General features: G+C 34.1%; 1 protein-coding gene across 3 annotated transcripts in view; it reads right to left on the reverse strand.

Annotated features, from left to right (window-relative positions):
* The window catches only part of Dcc (DCC netrin 1 receptor), a 1126179-nt gene that overhangs the window by 195979 nt on the left and 905259 nt on the right, over positions 1 to 24941 (reverse strand). For all 3 annotated transcript variants that reach the window (XM_033757479.1, XM_033757478.1, XM_033757477.1), the window contains exons 13-14: positions 17668 to 17809; positions 6963 to 7073 (exon numbers count right to left, since the gene is read on the reverse strand). In XM_033757479.1, the coding sequence (XP_033613370.1) occupies positions 6963 to 7073; positions 17668 to 17809 (253 nt within the window). The remainder of the gene's footprint in view (positions 1 to 6962; positions 7074 to 17667; positions 17810 to 24941) is intronic.

Below are 24941 nucleotides of genomic sequence, written 5' to 3' on the forward strand. Positions count from 1 at the left end.
TTTATTTTTACTATTGTACAGTGTATCAAAGTTGAAACATCATTATGGTAACAATATATTTCATCAATTTTGAAAAATTCTCACTTATCTCTTCCAAGACTCTCTCACATTCTTATTTTACTTTGGAGTTATGAATAATGCATATTAAGTGCTCTTGTATTATGTGTCTTAAATTATTTTCTTCCATTCATGTGTCCTTCTCTGCTACATTATGTTTAATTTCTTTAGACTTAGCTTCATGCTTATTAATTCTGCCTTCTGTTTTGCCTAATGTTCTATAAAACACATCTGATACTTTTCATTTAAATGACTAAAATCGTCAACTCTAATTTTCTCTCTGTTTATATTTTTATTTTGTTTAAAGCATTTGAAATGATTCTTTTTTCAATCAGTCTTGGCTTTTTGGCCTATTTAAATATTTTATATAATGTAAGTGGTATATTTTTGACATTTGATATTTCATAACTTGTATCTTCATTAGACAGAATTAGTTATCATTGTAAAATTATTCACTCCCCCCTCACTCTAAAGTACTTCTCCCACCTAGCTTGCCACTTACTGAAGCAGTTCCAGAAGTCTTGTTTTATGATTGTCCTTATAAATTGTGATAAAAAAAATTATAGCGAATAATGTTTCTGAGCAAATACAGGGCCCTAAAAACATTATGGTATGCTTTCACCCACCTTGCTCACCAGACCTGGCACCCTGTACGTTCTGGCTCTTTCCACAAGTCAAAATGACCGTAAAAAGTAAACATTTTTAATTTATTTAGGTTACAAAAGAAGCCAGGAGAGTGCAATCAATGACTCTGAGAAAAGATTTCCAGAACTACTTCAGAGAGTGGGGACAAAATTGGGATAAAAGTGTTCAAAGCAAGGCAGAGTATTTTGAGAGGACTGACGGCAACGTGTTTTTTACTGTAGTGATTTTTTAAACAGACATATTCACCATATTTGTGATCACACATGTATCTCCTTTTCTCCCTTGCGTTTTCTTGCCTTCCTCATACAAGAACCTTTGTGATCACTGAGATTAGTTAAATGTTCCAGGACAACTGCCCCATTTTAAAGCCCTTAACATAATCACTTCTCATAGTCTCTTAAGGAGAATATTTTCCAGGGCTTTATGGACATTCTGGGAAGCTTTCTTCGGCCTATTATAATTTATGTATGTTTTACTTTCCTTTTTTCCCTTTCCTATGATTTTGTCACTTAGACAAATTTTATATTTTTCTGATTTCTTACTCTTTAGCTGAGAGATTTTTACATTTCTTGACATTTTTAAAAAAAGTAAATATGACAGCATTAATATGCAGTGTCCTTTCCAGGTAGTCTCATCAACTTCAATTTTACCATTTTTCTGACAATAAGCTTTAATGTGTTCCTTCCCCAATCCGTGTTCTCAGTGACGATCACACACTGTGCTAGTTTCAAACCAGGGGAGTATCTTCGTGATTCACTTCTCCAGTGAAATAAATTTGCAGTGAACCTGTTGTTTTCCCATTAGCAGGTCATGATAACAGGGCTAATTACCTACTTTCTGAGGACAAGAAAGTAGAGCCAGATCCCAGAGGTTCCTACTGATTTTCAGCATGACTGGTGCATCCTCAGAAGTCTCTGCATTGCTGGTATTTGCTAGCCTAGCTACTCTACTTTAGGGTAGAGGTTTAATTTTAAATACCATCATTACTGATTGTGTATAGCAATTTATACCTGTTCACTTAACAAAAATAGCATAGCACAGATTCTCAAGTTCAGGTTCCTGGAGAATACCTTGCTAAACTTCATCACAAATTCTCTCATTTCCTTATGCAAGATATTTACATAAGAACCTTGGGGAATTCTAATGATCTTGGATTTTTAAAGCTGAAATTTTGGGGCACAAAATTTTAAATTTCCAGCTGTCAGTAATAGTAATGTGCTTTCCAGGGAACACTGAATAAACAGTGTGGTTTGGTGTTATAATTCCTTTAACAAAGCATCCTAATTATAAGAGCAATCCATAAGGAATAGGGGCATTTTTCCAAGTTACTGCTCATCTTCACACTGCTTAGCCGAGCAGAGAAAGAAAAAGGATCTAGATAAGTCAAGGAAAGGTAGAAGGGGTTTGCTTTAGCAAACTGTACATGGCACTATATCAGTCTAGCTGACTTTCAGGCTCACAGCTACAGTTGTGAGTACATCACTGTTTGGTTCACCAAGATTTGGAGGTGGAGTGGGGTAGGGTAGACATTTATAAAACACAGTATGTCCAAGGAGCAGTAACACTGTAACTCCATTCCCACACAGAATTCTATGACCATCCATTTCATGTGGTTATCAAAATGTTTCCCTCCTCTCTACATATAGTTTAAGGGAAACCAAAGCAATTCTATATGGAAATTTGTGACTTTGGCATACTTATCACTCAAATCTTCCAAACATGAAGTTTTGGTGGAAGTCATTTACATTATTCTATGATTTAAACCTATATAAGAAAAAGTTAAAATCAGACCAATATTTAAAGAAAGGATCATTCATTTAACTATGTAGACATACATTAATATATACATGTGAAATGCACACATATATAGCTACCATAAACCATTATCAAGCCTGTCCATAATGAATCTATATTAAAATTTTTAATATTCATATCATGCAGTCTCAGAAGAAAACTAGAGGGAAAGAAAGGGACTCAAAAGCCTTTTAAAGAAGTGTTGCTCTGGGAAATGATCATGGGTCAATAAATTAGGAAAACTTTAGGACTAATCCTTTTAATTTCTTGCAGGTGAAACCCTATTTTACAACATAAGTGAAACATTCCTATTCCTCACTTTCATTATACTTAAATGTTCTGAAAGTTTATTGGTTTCCATTATGTTTAAACAATCTAAAATCAGAATTCATAACAGTACTATGTGCAGAAATATCAATTTTACTAGCTTCCTTTAAAAATGTACTGTTTATTTACTTTCACATTGTTAATATGTGTGTTATCAGAGGAGACAAGGATTTCCTCAGCAATTATTATATGAACAAGAAAAAGAGACAGTATTCAAAGTGTTTGCTAACATAATTTTAAAGGAGTAAGATGCATTTTTTGGACCCATAATGACAGAAATATTCCTCAAGGAATAATTTTTGAAGAGTATTCTCCTTATATCTGTAATCCTACTTATCAGAATCACCTTTCCCTAAAATCTCTAGTTCAAAAACTATTTATTTTCATAATTTATTTTCCAATTAGTACAGCCATTATCTGTTTAAGCATCCATAGAGCTGTTCTTATATTCTTTTTATGTCTATCCTCTTAATGACTCAGTACTCTTTAGGGTCTTCATATATCTCATAATAACTGTATCAATAAGCAAATAAGCAAAAGCAAAGAAAAAAGAAGAGAAACATTCTTAGACTAAGCACATGGGAAAATACTTAAATGTAAAACAAGTCCAGTTAAGCATTTATTATGACACTACTCATGAACACTACATAGAAATCTTGACTAAAAAAAATATGTGTATAATTGGATTATATAGGGAATGTATGAATATGCAAAAAAAGAGTTAAAGGAAAGTTTTGAATCACCCAAAAAGATGTGATTTTATATCTTCCTTCCACTTACATTGTGACTCATTTAGAGTCAGGAGAAAGGGCCCATAATTCAAAAGCAGACTTCCATTAGTTGCGGACGTTCTATGGGAACTTTAGCACTTTGCTCCATTTATTTTCACTCCTTACAGTAAGAGATATGGGCCCTTAGGTTTAGGCAAATGACATGACCTCAATTCTAAGAACTGTTTGCCTTGAATCACTGTCTTTTTTTTTTTTTTTTGTCATCAGTTCAGTCTCTGGGATTAGTAGAAGCTCTGTTCTGATCACCTCCACTGGACCTCAATTCACAGAACTGAGTCTTGAGTTTCAGTGTCACAGTTCCTAGCTGATTTGATCAAGCTAGCAAAATTTTCTTAGTTTAAATTACTATGCTTTAAAATAGAGCTGGTAATATATACTTCAAAAGGGGAGAGCTGATGACAAAGCACAGCTATACAATCTTCAAAATTATACCCCAAGGAAGACAGAAATATGTGTGTGTGTGTGTGTGTAGCTTACTGTAAGTATCCTTTACACAGCACAGATCATAGCCTCTTGATTTTAGAGCCAACTTCACTGGCCTCCTTGGTGTCACTCAGCACTAACTCGGCTCCAGTCTCAAGATATCTGTTCTTGCTGCTCCTCTCTCTAGGAGGTTCTTGATTCACCTAATACTGGCTTTCCCCTCACTTTCTTAAATGTGGACTATGTTTTACCTAGAGAGATCTTCTACAGCCCTTAAACAATATTCCTTAATCCTTTCTCTTTCCTCTACCGTATTTTATTTTTCTTTAGACTATGGATCATTGCTTACATTTATCTCAAGAAAATTTATACTTTTTGAGAGTAGGGGCTTTGCTTATTGCTTTTCTTATAAAACCCCAAATATTTCCTGGTATACATTCCTAGAACTTCCATGAAAAACCCTAAGTGAATAAATACAATGAATACTGTGCGAGGGACCGCCTGGTCGATTACGCTCAAAGCAGGCTGTGAGCAGCACAGGCTGTAGAGTTAACCCCACAAATGGCTTGTTTTGAGAAGTGAGTCTGACCGGAACCCATGTGACTAGATAACACAGCAATCAAGGTCACAGTGAATCGCACCCAAATCCCATTCCCAAAATTAAGAATGCTTTGTCTTTTCTCCTACAAGCCTTGCCCCCATCAGCAGCCTATCCCTAGCAATCACATGTAGCCTTCCTGTGCTAACTTATTTATGATGTCACCAATAAGTATCAGCGGTGTTGGCTGGCCGGGGTCTTTTCCTGCTTGCCCTCATTGGCCATCCTGGCTTCTTATTTCTGATTTTTTAATTCTGTCTTTGAGTTTTTCTTCATGTCTTGCACCACAGCACCGACCAGGGGATCAGAGCCCACTGTGGTGGTCCCTAATAATATGAAGGGGATGAACTTTTGAAAATGTATTTTGTATCAATTTTGTAACTTAAGACAACTTAACATCTCTAAGCCACAAGCAACTTTTCTAAAAACTCCAAGGTTATCTATAGGTTTGTCCTAACTGCATTGCCTATATTTGTCTACTTCTAATATATTTTTAAGCTTCAGAGCAATTTTTCAAAATTAAATTCTAATTAACTCCTTTTTTTTTGTTTTGTTTTGTTTTTGTTTTGTTTTGTGAGACAGGGTCTCACTATGTAGTTGAGACTGACCTGGAACTCACTATGTAGCTCAGGCTGGTCTCAAACTCACAGTGATCCTCCTGCCTGAGCCTCCCAACTGCTAGGATTACAGGTGTGCGCCCCCACACCTGGATCTCTAATTAATTCTTTTAAATTTTTAATTACCTGCTTATATAAACAAATTATTACTTTCAATACATTTTTTTTAATAAAAGACATTCTTAGGACAATGTTCAAATCTTTATTTGGAAGAACTAAGTGCAACTGCCTGTCCGTCAAATCTTATGACATTGCTGTCGCTATGCTTTATCCTTGATGGTCTTTTTCTGGTTGATGATGCTAGTGTCTATCTTGACTTTAAACGTGCATGTTTCTTAATCTGTGTTTCTTGTCTGCCATTCCCAATGCATACTTTGCATAGCCAATTCTCACTCATTTTCAAGTCTCAGTTTAAATGTCTGTCCTATGCAGCTATATGCCTTTCTACTTATCTATTTATCTCTATCTATGAATCTATCAATCCATTCAACCTTCCATCTCTCTTATGTTGAGTCACAAGATATTGCAAATATTCAGCCCTATTTGTACTAGAACAATAGCAATTTCCCATGATTTCACTTAAAACGTCTTCCTTTGTTACCCTCTAATTTCCATGAGAACAGGATCATTCTTTTCTACTGATTATTGGAGCTAAGCATAGTGCCTGGTGCTTAATAAGCTTTCCACAAGTATTCTTTGAATATTTAGAAATAGAAGAGGGAACTATGAACAAGGAAGAAAATGAAGAAGTTCAAGAAAGAATGAAAAAGATTTGAGAGGCGATAACAGAAGAAGTAAGATTATAATCAGAATAAGGAGGGCTTGGAAAAAAGGCAAAGAAGTAAGAGAAAGTGAAAGGCAGAGGCCTTTTATCCTCCTTTTTTACTTGAATAATTTCAGGACCATATATTAAGGAATAAGGAACTTTCACACCTGTAATTTAGTCAGTCTTCTGTGTCATCACATTTTCAGTACATTTTTATCCAATATTTCTAGGTCCCACTTTTGATCACCTAGTTTTAAGTAGACTGACCATAACTTATTTTTATTCTAAATTGCTCTCATTGTCCTGAATCAGCACATCTTTCATGTATAGTATCAAATTCTATGAGGTAAGATCAGAAATTATGATTAATGTTTAAATTTTTTAAAGTTATTACAGTAAAAGGGATAGTATAATTAATCTACCTCAAGTTATTTCCACTTACTTTAAACACACTTACAGCATCATTCTTGCTATTTTTTGAAGTAGTTCTGGAAGTACTCTTTCATGTGGCCCATCCACCAGGGCACTGTGCTGACTGCCTTGATATCCTGAATTGATTTAAAAAGTTTCCCTTTTGACTTTGGAAAAGAGCCAGAAATTTCATAGTACCCAATTAAGTGAACAATTTAGAGAAAGTGAATAAGGTAGAAAAGAAGAACACCATACTAAGTTTATGAACCTGCTTTTGTATTGGATAACACTCAGAAGAAGCATTCACCAATTTTTAAAATCACATCTCATAAAGATATTCATGAAAGGAGAGGGAGAAAGTGTGAGTTAAAAAGACCAAGATTCTATAGGTGTATGTACCAATTCCCCGAGAGAAATATAAATATTATGTATTGGATATACAGTAAAATAATAAAATAAAAAAGTATGAACGGGATGTACTTGTTTTTTAAAAAGACAGAAATCAGAGCAAAAAGATCTGTAAGAAGTCTTACCATCTAGATCATTCTCTGGGGTCTCTGCTGTGTACCAGTTGGAAGGTGGCCCAGTGCCGTTGACAGTCATGGCTGACACTTGGAAACTGTACTGACTTCCCTTTTCCAGCCCTGTGAAAGTATTCCACCAGAAAAAAAGTCAAAAAGTATTTCTACCTAGGTTTCAAAAGTTTTAGCAAAATCCTACTTGACACATTTGACATTGTTTGTCATTGTGGTGGTAATTATTGTTATTTGGACTAAAAGTTCAGACATATCATAGCAAGAAATCAAGTCATTTTTCATATGTCATTATGCACTTCTTCCAGTTTATAAAAATGTATCAATGAAAACAGCCTCAGGGAAAATTCAAGATATAAAATATGAATGATATTCATTCATATGAATGATGCAATAATCAAAAAGATCAAGAATCATTTTTCCTTTCTGTTCAGAAAAGCCCTGCCTATAAATCATGAATGGTCAATCTAAAATTTATGTCTCCATCATTATTCAAGATCAGTAATTATTTTTTGTGTCCAGCAAGAAAAATTCAAAGCCTCTGCTGTAGAAAATACTATGGTTTTCATCACTCAAAATCCTTTTTGAGCCTACTTTGTTTTGTATCAGCTGCCATATTGCAGATAAAGGAAGACAATCTCTCTGATCACTGTATTATAAACAGTGATACCACTAGAACTTAATGTGAGGATCCCGGAAAATTCAGGTAGACTAGAGAGGACCTGTGTTTCATATAATATGTATGCACTTTTTCTCATTAAGTTTACTGGTACTTTTTGGGTATAGAGTTACATTCATCATTGGGATCTGGTGCCTTTACATGATGTACCTTGGTTCTTACTTTTTCTCCATACTCCTGCCCTATAGCTTCCCTCTTAATCTTAATCTTAATCTCAAAGTAGCCTACTGACATGAGAAATTATTGCAAAACAAGTGATATTTGTCACTCTACTTTAAATGTCTTCACCAAAATTCACGTTGAAATATAATTCCCATTATTAAAGAGAACTTTAAGACATGATTTAGGTGAGGAGAGTCCTGGCCCAGTGAAGGATTAACATTGTTACTGTAAGAGTGAGTGCTTGATAAATAGCATGAATTTTCTTCTCTATCTTGCATAGCTGCTTACGCTTCTACCTTTCCTTCCTGAACGTACCGTCCAGATGCTAGCGCTATCCCCTTAGACTTCCCAGCCTCCAGAGGTATAAGCCATACTCTAATATTGTTTCTATAGTTCCAAGACTATAGAATTCTATTATAGCAGCAGCAAATAGGCTAAGGCACTTGCAAAAAGACCATGTGAGACTTCTAATCAGTTACAACAGTTTTTAACAAGCACAAAGAAAATATTAGGTTAAAATAAATATATCAAGTTTGCAAAGAATCACTTTTGAACATAAGACCTTTGTCATTCTTGAAATATGCATGTAATTTGGTAACGTGATATTGATCTCCATTTGTTAATATTTTTGTCCTTTTATAGGCACCACTGTCGATTATTGAGGCAGAGAGATTACAGAGCTCTTCAGGGAAATTTAAAAATTAATAAAGAGAGAACTTTGGAAAGAAATGCTTACCTAATCATTACAGCTTATGAATTTCATTGTTTGAACTAGAGCTTTAATTCATCAAACATGTACTCTTTCATGTTAGACTGAAATTCAGCTTCATTTCTTTTCAAAATGGATACACAGTTGTATCAACACTGTTATGGTTTAGAACTGAAATGTCCCCCAAAGACTTACATGTTCAAAGATGGTGGTTTGGGAAGGTGAATGGGGCATTATATTAATCAGTAGATTAATCCACTTATGAATGAAACTTGAGTATGCTCTAGGAGGTGGGGCCTGGTCAAAAGAGGCATGTCCATGAGGGTGTGACCTGGAAGGGTGGATTCTTGTCCTGGGAGCACCCCTCTCTCTGCTTCTTTTCTGCTATGGGATGAGCAGTTTCCAACTCCCATGACCTTTCACCATGCCATCTCTGCCTTGGTGCCAAATAACCATGCATTGTTTTGAATCTCTGAAGGCATGAAACAAAATGAACCTCTCTCCTTTTAAACTGTGGCTTTCTGCTATTTTTTCCAGTGACAGGAAGGTGACCGATCCAGTGTATCCAACATCTGAATCAAAATAACATCTGTGATGAACATTATATGTTCTAACTTGGCGAGGCTAGTTATTCAATCAAACACTAATTGATGTATTTCAGGGAAGGTATTTTATAGATGAGACTCAAGTCCATATTCAGTTGATTTTAAATTAGGGATATTGTTTATTCTAGAGAGTATGTGTGCCAGACCTAATCATGTGAAGGGCTTCTCTGAAGCAGAAATTCTTCCTGTGGTTACCATCTTCTACTTGCAAGATCTAGCCTTTACGACAGCAACCTGTGGATTCTGGAAATGCCTTGCCAGACATTACAATCAGTAAAGCCCATTTTTTGCAATAAACGTATTTATAACTTCTCTCTATTGCTCTCCATCTCTGACTTAATGCTGACTTTATCACATGCATTATTTGGACGTGTGAATGGAAATCCTTTTGAATGTCAAATTCTTTTTCTTTCATTAACTTACCCTTAAATCAAGTGATTATTTGTGTATAGAATCCATCAATTTTAATATAATTTAATTTAAAATATCTCACTATAAAATTGGTATTTAAAGTTCTTTGAATAATTTTGACAAATATTGATTTAAATGTTTTGAGTTGAAGATCTATCAAGGTACTAATCTAATGTTGAGTAAAATGAAACTTCTGAATAATATAAAGTTAGTAACAGTAAGCAACTGGGAGACCATTAGGGTTTCATCTGGCCAGCCCAAGCTATTTTTCCAAATATACCTTCCAGCCACATACAGGAGAAAAGCTCTTATCATTTCTATTACATCTGACATGAAAATTTAGCACCCAACATAGATGAGTGGCCTAGGTCACTTTGAAAATCTTTTCAAATATTTGAAGTACTATATTTCATCTAAAATACTTTTTGATTTTGTATTTTATTTTAGAAGAGAGCTGAGCTGTAAAATATTTCTCACTATAAGCATCTCGAAATTCTAGGTTGAACATAGAAATGTTTAAATACTATAGACACTCACTATTAAAGGAAATCTTAAGGGATGCCTGGTAAAATGACCCACGGAATGCATGACATCCAAAAACGTGACACTCTAAAGAAGAAAAGCTTTTAGAATGAAAAATACACCAACTGAGGGGAATCCATTTTCAACAGTTTGGCTTATTAGAAAAGATCTACCATAGATTGCACTGAATCTGCTGGGCCATAGTATTACATCCAAACTGATTGTAGTTTCACGTAGGATAATTTAAAAAATTAAAGTCCTTTGTTTGAATGTGTTTACCCAAATTGTCAGACTAAATAAATGCAAGTGCCTTCTGTATTAGTCCATTTTCAGTAGAACTGAGCGTGACTCTTTTCTACTTTTAGGTAAGTACAGGATATTGTGATAAGCAGAACCACACATGTTGGCTTTTCAGAGTGGGAAGGTGGACTTCACCTCCAGAATTCTGTTGCAGATGTTCCTGCTTCAATGTTATGAGAAGTACTTGGCTAGACAAGGTTTGACTCACTTAACACTCTTCTAGTCTCAATTCTGCATCTGTAGTGATTAGCTAAAAATGCATGCTTTCACCTTATAGTGTTCTCGTGGAGATCAAATTACTAACTACTTACAAAAGTAATTTTTAAAATAAAGTCTTTAGCTAGGTACAGTGGTATATGCTTGTAATGTCAGCTACCCTGGAAGCTGAGGCAGAAGGATCACAAGGTTCAAGGCTAGCCTTGGAATTTAAAAAGATTCTGCCAAAAAAAAAAAAAAAAAAAAAAAAAAAAAAAAAAAAAAAAAAACACAGAAGAGGGGATCTAATCCAGTGGTAGAGCATCCCTGGGCTCCATACCTGGTGCTGCACAAATCGAGCATTTAGTAGGGATAAAGACAACTAACATTTGTACAGTGATTTTATTACTGTCTAATTTGATTTTAAATACATTGTAATTTTAGCATAGAATGCATTATATTTGGCATGATATTTTAGAGACAAGGATAATAAGGATAAGAGAAATTAAGCGAGGTCCTTGGTGTTTTGTATATCCTAATCACCCTTGGGTATAGAATTCAGGCTCTATCCTAGCTCCTGCTGGGCTCTAAAGACTATGCTGTTCTCTTCAAAGATTTATTGGTCTAGGCTGGAACACAAGAGAGACACCAGTAACAGGTATAAGCAACACATATTCACCCAAGGAATTTCTTTCTGTAATGATCACATCCAGAGCATGCTCGAGATTTATACCAACAATCACCATAAATGAGCATTTTGGGTGGGTGGGGGATCAACCTCGATGGCTGCTATCAAAAGATCTTTCCAACTTTCATTCATCTATTCTTTCATTTATCAAAAGTGGAATAAAGGAAAGCCAGTCTGAAGTTAAAGGCTATTTCTGTGTGTATATTTCTAGAATCTGTTATACTGAATGTGTTTCCTTAAGATAATGGAAATATTAAATGATGTTTTAAAAAATAATTTGGTTAAAAAGGGTTGATTCAATCTCTTCTAGAGTTATTCAGCTCTTCTAGCTGTGATTGTGGTCACCTCTTACTGTTCAGTAGATATCTCTTCTTACCCTTGCATTTTCCATTGTCCCTTTATACCCCTACACAATCATGTTCATTGACTATGGTCAGAAGCACATTGCCTACAATTTAAAATTTAAGAGCACAAATTTTCAGTTGTAGGTGGAATTTTTGTTCTACCATTTATTAATAGTGTGATCTTGAAAAACTTCCTAGCTTTCATTCATACTTTGTGTCTGTTTTCTCATTAATAAAATGGTGATACATAAATATAAATTGCTATAAAGATTAAATTTTTAAAAATTCACTCTAATTTTAGCATATTTGTTAGTCATGGTTTAATAAATTATAACATAGATGCTACTGTTATAAAGGTCAATTCTATTTTTAATATTAATGCATATTCATTCAATCATATACCAAAAAGATTTACAACAAAGTAATCTGAAGATAAAATATGGCATATAATACAAGGAGCAAATAACTAGGAGTGAAAACCCCTACAGTCCAGTTGGAACTGTTCCCTTTAATACTGGGAAATCTTACTAATATACTTCTCCAGAAATCAATTAGCTTTTCTGCAAAATAAGGAGTTTGGGTGAGATGAACTGTGTCCTTCCTGTGAAGTTTACAACTCTAAAGTCAGTCTTAGTATATATGTTTCTGTGTGTGTGTGTGTGTGTGTGTGTGTGTGTGTGTGTGAGAGAGAGAGAGAGAGAGAGAGAGAGAGAATTACAGAGAGAAGTATTCCTAAATGCTTCTAGGTGTAATTATATAACTTTCTCTAAAGTCTTATGCAGCTACCAATATATTTTCTTACTCAAAAAATTATTTTTTTGGAAAAGAGAATATCTCTGTCCATATTTATTACTACTACAAAGTGTCTTCAACATCTGTAATTCTTCTGTTCCTTTTAATTTTATTTATTTATTTTTATTTTTTGGTACTGGGGATGGAACTCAGGACCTTACGCTTGCAAAACAGTTGGTGGAACCAGTGAGCTAAATCTCCGGCTTTATCTGTTCCATTTTAAATTTAGTTCTTATGATAAAAGATGGTATGTAATTCAAAAATATAATTTTTCTTTATTTCTCTAATGTTAATTTTGTTATACAAATTCTATGTTTCAATTTCTCAGTCCACAGAATATCAAAGCATGTTTATCATCCTGTTTATTCTATATTGGCCATACAATGAAAGAATTGTCTTCAATTCAATTCCACATAATCTTTTGTGAAGAGCTCGCTGAAATAACCAAACAAAAAAACAGCACTTTAAAATTTAGTTGACATGGCTTCCCACAATGAAACTGATAGTATTCATTTAAAATCCTCATTATAACTGAATTACTTCATTATTACAGATGTCTCATTATCAGAGTAAAAAACATACACAACAAGACATCTGCCTAACAAAAGGAGGATTGAAAAAAAGTTTGGATCTCTATGCCTGAATATTTATATTATACAAATGAAGCATTCAGGCCTTTCCAATTTTCTAACAGCCAAATCAATATAGCCATGTATCTTACAGGCGCTGAAAACTTGGGGTCAAATACTGTTCATTTTACAGTGGTGCAGATTTATATGGAAAATCAATTGCTTCTGTTTACTACAAAGTGTATTAGCTACCAGATATGTCCTGGGGGTTAGTCTAAACTACAGCCAATCTTTCAGTGTGCAATTCTGTCTAGGTCCTTTAGCTTTTGAAGACATTCCCAAATTTTGAAAAATGCAACAGGTGTTGTGAAGCCAGGTCATAGGGTAAAGGAGAGAAACTACCTACTCATCTAATCTAACTACCTAATCTATTGAATTGGGAGTATTAGGAATTAATTCTAGGCAGAGCCTTCTCATTGAGCTATATTCTAGCTAAAAATAAATATAGTAATGTTTTATTTTTAAATTTTGTGGCAGTGTATTGCTAACTCACTAATTTGTCAAGGTGAGTTTCAAACTTGTGATCTACCTGCCTCAGCCACACAGAGTGCTAGAATTATAGGCACGCTCTATTGTTATCAATTTCGATTTTAAATTTTAAGGCATGAAACTATGGCTTGTTTTATTGCTTTTTTTCAAATTAGAAAGGAAGGGCTGGGGATTTAGCTCAGCGGTTTGGTGGCCTGCCTTGCAAGCGCAAAGACCCGAGTTCAATCTCTGGTACCAAAACAAAACAAAACAAAATCAAATTAGAAGGGAGTATACATGACTTATTGCAATAAATATCAGTAACAGTTAAAAATATAACTGCTCATATGGTTTTTATTCCTAAATGCATTTTTATAATTCTTGAAACGAAGTAATTATATGAATTAAAGCTTCAAGTTTGGAAACCAAATACAAGTTTATAAAGAAAGGGATGGGCATTAGTCAGCTGTTCCCAATAAGAACTAATTAATTCACCCTAATTATTTTTCAATGGAATGGTAATAAATCAGAATAGTGAGGGGTAACCCTGGTCTGATTAGAAACCCTAATTGTCACACATATTTTTGAAATAAAAATGTAGCAGTGAATTATTTATTTTTAAATGAGTAAAGTTTATTAGAGGACACAATTCAAAATGATTTTCCTTGAGAGGAAAATGATAAAAGGAAGCGGTAATGAGTCACACAGTACCCTCCCAAAATCCATGTACTGCTGGAAGGTCAGCAGGTGATCTCACTTAGAAATAAAGTTTTAAAGATATGGTTTGCTGAGGATTTCAAGAAAAATCACTCTGGACTGAGGATACGGGCCTACCACTGACTGATATTCTTTTTAGAATAGGAGAGGACACAGAGACACATGGAAAGGGAGGCGATGCAAAAATGGAAGCAGAGAGTGGAGCGAAGCATAGCACAGTGCAGCAGTAAGCCCAGAGATGTTGAGGACTCTTGGAACCATCAGAGAGGCTTCATCAGACCCTCTGGACAAAAGCAGCACTGCCAGCATCTTAACTCAGACTTCCAGCCCCCTGAATTATGACACTAAATTTCCACTGTTTGAAGCCACCAAATCCATAACAATTTGTAATGGTGGCTTACATGTATCACAGGGTCTTTAATAGTGAATAGACTAATGCTTGCTTGCTCTCTCTCTTTTAGTGACTTTTCCTCTTCAGGTGAAAGTCATAATATTTTGTGTATTTAGGTTATTGGGATCTTAGTTTTATAACACTGAGCTAAATGTGTTAGATTGTCTTTGCCAAAATAACTCATAAACACTACATAATTCACACTAGAAAATTCTGCTAGCTAAAGCTACTATTCATTTATTTCAGGACCTAGCTCTTGTTTAGCTGATATAGAGTTAGCTTTAACGAGAAGAAATCTTCAACTTTGATAACCATGTTGTAATATGCTGTTAGAGACTTGACTTTTATTTTTTAGTTTATATACACAATTACATATTTCACTGTTGTTAAAAACATAAACAACTCTGGCTGTTAATAACAGCATATGAATTGTTCTAAATATCTTCAGACAAATCCATATTTTCTGTTTATAAATATGAACTCATGCACTAATGCCAATATAAAACTGAGTCATTCACTTATATTTTACACTTTTATTTTTGACCTAAAATTTTTATACTGCACCATTTTCTGTAGATGTATAGAGTTGCATGATATGATTATGTCTGAGTTTTTCAGGTGAATGCCTATAGTTGGATATTTAGGCTTTTAAGATATTTACTATGAAAATAATGCTGCAATGCCGATGTTCCTAGGTCAAATACTTACCAAAAATATAATAGTTCCCTAAGATGAATTTCTAAAACACAGAAAACTTACTTATCCAATTTATTTTTATGAAAAAGATATATACACCACATATTTATACATAGATATAGATATCTATCAACACACACTAACATACATGTGCAAATTGCTTTCTAGTAATACTCTAGAAATTTTCTGTTCCCATAACAGTATATGAGAATTTATATTTTTTTGTATACTTTCTAGAAAAGGGTATTGTCGTTCATTTTTATCTTTATTACTTTAATCAAAGAAAAATGTTAACTCATTTAACTTACATTTCTTTATTTACCAATGAGATTGAATATTTTATCATGTTTATGGGCATTTATAGTTCAGGGAATTGAATACCCAATTGTTGATTTTTCTGTTGTAGTGTTCATCCTTTCACTATTTAAAATTAGTTTATTTTGTAATTTTAATTGTTTCATTTGAGATGGAAAACAATAAGAAGTTTCTAGGGTTCAAATTTTTATAGCTATAGAAAGGCCTAAATTAAAATATTATTAGGATATTTCTAGTCAAATATTGAATCTCAAGAATTATACTGATATATTTACAGTAAGATTCTTCAATTTTTGTGATTTCTCTCAAAATAAACTACATGTTTGCACTACTTATCATAAAGAGCATATATGTCTCAATTCAACTGTAATTGTCTACTTTCTTATTAGTTCATTAGGAAAAAAGACAAAAAACAAAACACAGAAGCTTAACTTTTTTACATAATTCAATAAAATGACATAACCTTGTCTTAGATCCAATGATACCTGCCTAGGAGATTCTGTCCACATTTAAAAACTATTTTTGGCAATACCTTGGAGGGACTCTTACCATTAGGTTAAATTTTTACAGGTTTAAAAGGCCAAAAAAAAACCCAAAAAAACAAAAACCAAAAAAACTCCAAAACCAAAACAAAACACAACAACAAAATCAAAAACAAAAAAACCCTGAGGTGCAGAATCCAGGTTGCTCTAAAGTCTCAGGTAGTCTTAGAACATCTGTGTATGGATTTGCAATGGAAAATTTACTGAGTATCTGGTGTAGAGAAAATAATAAAGTATTATTTATTTTTTCTTATTTGCAGTGATAGCGTATTCATCAGGTGTAAATGATATGCTTTATATTTTGTATATTATTTTGGACCCAGTTGTGCTCTCTCAATTTGCTCAACTCTACCTCCCCAATAACGCTCATGAGCACCTGCTGCATGTTTCACTTCACAAGGCTCTACTGAGAGCTTGTGCATTCGTCAGAGCTGTAAAACTCTGAGCCTTATCCTAGACCCCGACAGTGAACCTCTTAGAGGCTGAGTGCCAAACTGCAACCCAAAACCCACTTACATATCATATTGCAAATTTTCAACACTCTTAAGCCTGAATACCGAGGTTTTAGTTTAGAAAAACAAAACAAAACAAAAAACAACAGATAGTCACATCTTAAACAACATGGGTGCCACAGGTTTGCCACCATTACACACTCAGAAGAAGCTGTGGTTTCCCAGGGTTTGCCTGGAGGAACGCAATAGTCAATTACCTTTTGGTGAACTTTAATGGTAGCCAAGATAAATTGCTCACATTTCCTATTGTGCCATAGACAGGGAACACAGCAGTTTTGTGCAACTTTTCAGGAGACACTCCACCAGACCTGGCAAGACCTACTGACCTTGTTCCAAGGTTGTAAGCTCCCCAGCTTATTAATCTACCACCATTATCTGATTTCTGTTCTTTCCTTTCTCACTTCCCTTATTTACTCCATCTTGCATTCCTGTGCTCATACCTTCAAAGGCATGATCCTGATACTCTTGCCTCAATCTGTTTTCTATAAACCTAGACTGATAATGTACTAAGGGTTCCAATAGTTAAAGGAAAGATCTGACAATTCATTTTACAAAATGTGAACATGTTTCTTTGAATATATGGCAGTTGGGTCCCTCAATATTGCTATAAAGTGGATTTATTTATGTTTATGGAAAGTAGAATAATCTCTATCTTTATTTTCTAATCTTTCCTTTTTCTCATTTTTTACCCTTTCCTTATCCCTGCAGGATGGGAAGAGCGACTAAGTTAATTTAAACTTGGCATTTTATTAGGCAACTTTTAAAAGTTATTAGAAAACTGGAGCTGTTGAATTATCAAGGCTGAGAAAGGCTGAGAAAACTTTGGGGATGTATTTAAGATGATGATCGCAAAGCAAAATACATCGTGAAAGCATTAACATTAAACATATAAAGGTTATTCTTGTTTGGGCCAGTAAATGCTACCTGGAAGGAAAAAAATCAATGTTCCTTTGAAGTAAGAGTATATTTTCTTCCTAAAGCATTTAATTCATCAAAACCTTGCCACACTGCACTGTGTGAACACTGACCTGTGAATAGGTACCAGAGGTTGTTTGGCTCCAGTGTTTCCATCTCACCCCTGCGGGTTGTCTTTCTGTGTCGAATTTTATAGCCAGTAATAAATCCATTTTGTGTTCCTGATGGAGGAGGAAGCCAGCATACCTTGATACTCTGTAAAATAAAAATTGTAAATTAAAACACTAAAGAAAAAAGAACAACAGGACAAGGTCAAAGATGTGATTCAAGCACATGTCTAAATCAAACATAGAGGCACAAAATGTGAAAGATTTCCACTTTTACCCAAATTATCCTGCTGAGCATGACACTAGGTCCAGAGGACCCTTCCTTTACTTTTCTACTGTACATTTGTACTATAGCGTAATAGCCAGCTGTACATCTCCGTACCTTTCCCTGAGAGATACAGGAAGCCATCTATGTGTTTACCCACTTGGTATGATGGACAGGAAGGTGTGTGCACATGTGCAAAAGTGGCAAAACAGGATTTTTACCCACATTATCTTCAGTCTAAGCAGTTTTGCATGTTTTCTGAAGCCTGACAAGAGGGCCCAATAGACCCACACTATTGCAAGATTTGTTAAAAACAGCTTAAAACAAAATTGTTTTTCTGGTAGAAGTAGCCTGATTCAGTACAATGGCACATGAAACACCAGAGTTACAAATTTTAGAGGAGGTCAAAAGTGAATCATCAGATTACGCATGAGTGATGATGAAGATGATCCTTTATGGTAAAATATGTTTTCCTAACAGCAGAGTGGTGGGGGTGTATGATGATGATGATGACGATGATGACAACTTTGACACTGGCCTTGTGAGCCAAAGTTCCTGCGACAGTGAAAGGAAGCAACAAGGGACTCATATAGACACAGGGAATGCAGACATCCTTGACTCAGATAATGAAGAAGACAGCAATGTGGGTACATTTAAACTAGTTGAAATGTTGCAAAATGGCCGCACAACCAAATGAAACCATCTAATGTTAGAAGTAGGTCCTAACATATAGTGAGGGTCTTGGCAGGTGTGAAATGTATTAGACAGAATGCCAGCAGTGTCATTCAATGTTGGAAATTGTAACAGATAAAATGCTACGAGATGCTGTGAAATACACAAAGGTTGAAATGCAAGTAAAATGTTCTATATGCATCAGTAGTCATATTCAAAAGTATATTTATAACGACACCTCACTAGCTGAACTGAAATCATTCATAGGTCTGCTGTACTTAGCAGGGATTTCTTGTGGTAATCTCAGAAATGTAAAAGACATATGGCAAAGTGATGGGTCAAAGTACGCCATAAATATTCATGCCCTTGTAGATGCAAAGACTTATTATGCTTTCAATTAAGACATTTATCCTGGAACTCAGTCATCGAGCTGAAGAGACTTGTTGCTTTCATCTCCCAAACTAATCAGAATGTGACATTCACCAGTTGATTTACCAGTTTCTACTCAATGTTACATTTGTTAGCAGAGCACAAGTTGACCAGTGCAGAAACTTCACGCAAAAGGAACAAAGCAGAAATTCTGAATGAAGTGCTGCAATTTTAAAATGAGAATTGTATAGCACAATATTTGGATTTCAGAAAGCTTTACTCTGGCCTCATATATGGCAAAGAAAAATAAACTGGTATTGCTGATATCAACATTACACCATGATGAAAATGTTGATAAGGAAGCCTTGACAAAACAGAAGCCTAAGATGGAATCTTTCTACAACAAAAACAAAGGTGGAATGGATGTTGTTGATGATGATGTCACTCAAAACACAAAGCATTGGTCACTGATTGTGTTTGACTCAACCCTAAGCATGCGTGGCATAAATAGTTTGATAGTTTACAATGAAAATAACAAGTATAAAACATCACAGAGAAGTTTTCTTGGAAGACTTGAGACTGGAACTCATAAGAGATCATTCACAGCAGAGGAAAAACCAGATGTTTCTGCCAAGGAAACTATGTCAAAAAATTGTGGCATATACTGGTGAGCTAACAGATGAACAGGTAGGTGCACCATCCCAAAGACTTACTATGATAACAGGAAAACCAAACAGATGTCAAGTGTGCCCTACAGGAAAGGACAGAAAGACAAAACATACATGCTATACATGGAAGTGATGCTTGTATGGAACATGCAGTGGTCATGTGTGAAGACTGCCTTGGGTGTGGCAGTTGAAGCAAAGATTATTTCAATGGAAGACTTTCGTTTGTGTTTACACTGTAGTTCAAATAGATTTTTATTTCTGATATTACTTTTAGGTTTGGTGAGCAAGTGAACAGCTGATGTGAAAATATTGTTGTCTATTATAAACACTCCCTACATATTTGATATTTTATTTTATTGACATCTTATTTCCGTGCAAAGTGATGTTGTGCAATGCAGTAGGAAACTCCTGACAAAACAGGCAGAGAATAGAGGTGACAAGAATGATCTGCAACATAGGGAGGGAAGTCAAGCACGTGTGCTGTCAGTGTAAGTGAGACATGTACGTAGAACATGCAGCTGTCATATGTGAACACTGTCCTAGGTGGAACATATGACGCAAAGCTTACTTTTGTTGTAGAGTTCTATTGGTGTTTTCACTGTAGTTCATATAGGGATTTATCTGATATTATCTTGTAGGTTTTTAAGCAAGTACAAAGCCGATGTGAAAATGTTGTTTATTCTAAACAGACAATACATAATAAGAATTTAATACTTTCTTTTACTGATATTTTATGTCCCTGTTAGCTACACAATGTATAATGTAATAATAAGCTTCTGAAAAAAACAGCAAGACATGTGAGATGTCAAGTACGTCTACAAGGACAGGAAAGCAAAACACATGCGCTATCAGCATACGCAATATATGTATGGAACATGCCGTTGCCAAGTGTGCAGACTGCCTTAGGTGTGATATTTGAACTAAAGATATTTTTTGTAAAGTGCTATTGGTATTTTCATTGTAGCTCATATAATTTATTTGTGTTGTTCTTTTTCAGACTTTGTACACCAGAAAATAGTCAATGTGAAAATTTTGATGTTTTAAAAATACTCAATCTAAAAATTCAACACTTTATTTTTGTGATTTTTTTTCTGTTAAGTACTCACTATTCAATATAAAACTCCTAAAATTAAAATTAATAATTCAGTAATAGAAACATTGTAGGGAATATTACACTTTTATTAAAAAAATAGTGTTATGCTCCAGAGGTTAAACCTGTTCTTACAACAACATCCACACTTGTACTGTTTTAATCAAAGGATTCAGGTCATTTGAAAATAGGAATTATAACTTTTTCTTTTGCAAGCACTGCTAAATGATAGGAAAACATTCTACATGGAATAAGCCAAAGAATTAGAGTCCATTGGATGAGAAAGTTGAAGAGGTATTTGGAAGGTGGAATTTAAAGGAGGGTGTGGAGACTGGCTACAGTAGAAAGTGAAACTTGAAGATTTCCTTAAGAGGTATTAATGAACAGCAAAGAAATTTATATGAAAAATTCAGGACATTCTGAGAATTGCTGTTTCCTAAATAACTTGCATGATAGGATGAAGCCTGGTGCTCAAAGAGCAATGAATTGAAAAGTTATGTACATCAATTAAACTCCAGGTAGCTACCTACACAGAAAACTAGTTGACTAGCCCGCACAGCTGGAAGCATTTTTATGAATACTTCTTTTTAAATACTACTTTTATCAACACCTCTGGAGATACTGGATTCAGAGGTCATAGATTCAATCATCGGGCAAAGGAGAGAACAGGTGTATGGCAAGGATTATTAGGTCAAAGATATGAGACTTTCATGTCTTCTTCCTTCATCTGATACCTAGAACAACAGTAACCAAGAGTGAATATCAAGAAATTAATATCTATACAACATTGATAGCTTTGCCTTAATAAAGGAATGAGCTGCTGGATCTTCGGCCAATCCCCTAACAGTGAGGTTATCCGTAACATGTCACACACAGGCACTAAAATTTGCACACTCGCATCAGCTTTATAGCATTTCATTTTCAGGTAAACTGAAAACTTAAGAGCAGAAGACTCAAACAAAGATTGTAGCATAAAATATAGATAAAAAATACATAGAAGACATCAAAACCTGAAGGAAATAGAGTAATAAATCTAACTGGTGCAGAAAAAAAGTCACTATACATTGATAATAAAAAAGAAAACATTTAATCAATCACTTTGAAAAAGATATAGGATATTCAAATAGAAAAAGCTTAAAATAAAATTTGATCATATAAAAGAAATATTTTTATAGGAACTTCAGAATATGCATTAAAATATGTCTTCTGAAACTTTGTGGATAAACAATATGATAAGAAATTGCAAAAAAATTTGGAGGTTTAGTCCACATTATCCTATACTGAATTGATGAGAGAATAAAAAAGCTAGAAAAATAGAGATAGAAAATAATAAGAAAAAATATTACCTATCCCATCAAGGTAAACCATAGTAAAATATGAGAGATTTTATGTAGACGAGTAGATTCTATATTTAGACAAATAAGTAATCAAGTAAAAGATAGTATAACACAAGTACAGAAGTACTATATAAATACTTGTATAACTACATGCATTCACGTTTTAGATATACATTGTTTCAATGATAGTATTTGTGTTCCCTTTATCAGACTAATGAAGGGAATGTGCCATGTAAATGAAAGTGCTAAGAAACAGAAAGATTTAAACTTTAGGATATAGATAATCTGAAATATAAATAGAAACATAATTATCAGGAAGACACTGAAAAAAATTGAAATGTGATATAAATTTTGATATGATGAGACACCAAGCACATACTATATAATTCTATTTGTATGAAGTTCAAAAACAGGCCAAAATATCTATAGCAATGGAAGACAGATGAATATTTGTCTATGGCAGTTACACTGGAGGGCTGATTAAAAATGGTCACAAGGACAAAAGATGGAAATCTTTTGTATAGGACATGGGAAAAGACAAATGTCGACATTCATTATTATGGGTTTAATTGTGCCTTCCAAGATTCATGTGTTGAATTCCTAACTCCAAGTACCTCAGCATCTGCTTATGTTTGGAGATAGGTCCCTTAAAGTAATTGAGGTTAAGTAATGTCATTAGGGTGGACTGTAATTCAATATGATTGGTGACTTTGGAGAAGAGACAATTAAAACATATAAAAAATGTGAAGACATCAAAAGAATACAGTCATCTGTAAGCCAAGAAGGCAGCCTCACAGCAATTCTGCCAATACTTTGATGAGAAATGAAACAAGAAAGTAGGGGATCTAGTTCAACCTCAGCTGGGATGTATATACTTGAAGTCTCAAATGTTTCACTGCTCTACCTAACCTCACAATAAATAGTGCCACGGATATTGATGCTCAGCTACAAATAAGTTGTAGTAAATAGGCAAACTTACACAATTGGCAAATGATGATCAATTATAATTATATTTTAATAGTTTCAGAGGAACCGAGTTACATAGACATGAGAAACTTAAATTGTTAAATATACTTAAAAGAATATAGTACTCCTGAAATCATTCATTTCACTCACCTTTGATTAATATTCATTAATATTAGCATTTTTAATCTGGCCATGATATACGTATATATCAGGCAATAACACACATATTCCTCATGACATGTTTTTCATAGTCCAGTGTTATGTCCTTCATACAATCATGTAAATGGGTATACAAAGTTCATAAGAAACTTACCAATCATGCAGCTAGTTAGGGATAGAGGTGGGGTTTTAACTGTGATATTTTGAATCCAAAGCTGATGTCCCTATTATTTAATATTGTCCCCAGAAGAAGCCCAAGAGGTTAAGGTTGTAGTTTATTTATTATTCATTCAAAATATAATGTTGGGACTAAAAAGAAATATTCAAATAAGTCATAGGTTACTCTTTTCTAAGGAAAAGACATATAAGCTAGTAATAGAAAAATAAACTGTAAAACATTAATGTAGAATGCCCCAGAATCACAAGAGAGAGAGAGATTAATTCTGTCTTCTGTGGCTGAGAAGGACTTTGCAAGGAATCCATCCTTCAGGTATGAGTAGGGCTTAATGGACAAGATAGGAAAGGTATTTAAGACAGTGAAAGTAAAATGAGGTCAAGGTGTCACAGTAATGTAAATTATCATCAAAGAAAAATCCTGTGATATCTTAACACTAGAGATATACAGGAAATGCAAAATGTGGATTGGAAAAACATTTTAAAAGATTTTTCAGGTCATGTTAAAAATAAACTCAATGAGAAGAAAAAAAAACATATACTCAGATCAATGTGCATATTTAAGTCTTTTGGCTAAGTTCTTTGGGATTAAACTGAAGAATACATAGTAGTGCCTTGTTCCTGGGTCCCAAGGATCCCATAGCCTTCAGTGTGCACATGTATACCCATCCTCGTCTTCCCCAACACATACACACACACACACACACACACACAGGTTGGTGTGTTACAGTAAGGATAACTGGAATCCAGTCAACAATCATGATTTATATATATAGTCCATTGGTCATCTTACTTGTATTTTTCTCTATTTTAGGGTGTAATGTCAGATATTATTAATTAACAGTTCTGCAAAGGAGGAAATTGAGACACAGAATTGAATGAATTATAAGTCTGGGGCTACCTTCCTACTAATGAGTCTAGTGTTGTTCTTGTTAGTTCACAATTAAATAAGTAATCATTGGGCCTCTGTTTGGTAATCCTGTTTACCCAAATTCCTGTACAAAATGGTCTTGAAGGTAACAAAACAGAATTCAAATGATTGGCTTTAACTCTATCCTGGGAACCTTTTATACATGCATAGCCTTTAAAAAATCTAGATAGACCATTTTCTCAGAATTACAGATTGTTCTTAATGTCGAAATTAAATTCAAACAGAAAATAAAAATAAAAATGTAGATACTGAACCTAAGTTCAATAGTTGAAAACTTTTTTGTTTTGCAGTTAATGTTTTCTCATAGCTGTACTGCATGGTCTATCAAGGACCTTATAAATGACCTAAATCTCAATGTAAATACTGAAAGAAAGTTATTCTTAATATGTTTATCACATAATTGTAAATCACTTGCTAAGCCTACAGAACTTCATTACACTAATGATTAATGTTTAATACTTTGTTTTTGACATATAATAATTTTTCTTTATCATATTTCAGGATTTCCAGTGATTACATTAATGATTTCCCATAGCCAGTATTAATATCAATGCCTAATAGCAATTAATTAATAGAATCAATTATACACTCCATATTCTAGTAAGATAAATTTCAATAGTTATTTTTCATCTTTGGAAGTAATATTATC

The sequence above is a fragment of the Fukomys damarensis genome, unplaced genomic scaffold, assembly GCF_012274545.1.
Source record: "Fukomys damarensis isolate Sample0158 unplaced genomic scaffold, DMR_v1.0_HiC HiC_scaffold_30, whole genome shotgun sequence".
Lineage (NCBI taxonomy): Eukaryota > Metazoa > Chordata > Mammalia > Rodentia > Bathyergidae > Fukomys > Fukomys damarensis.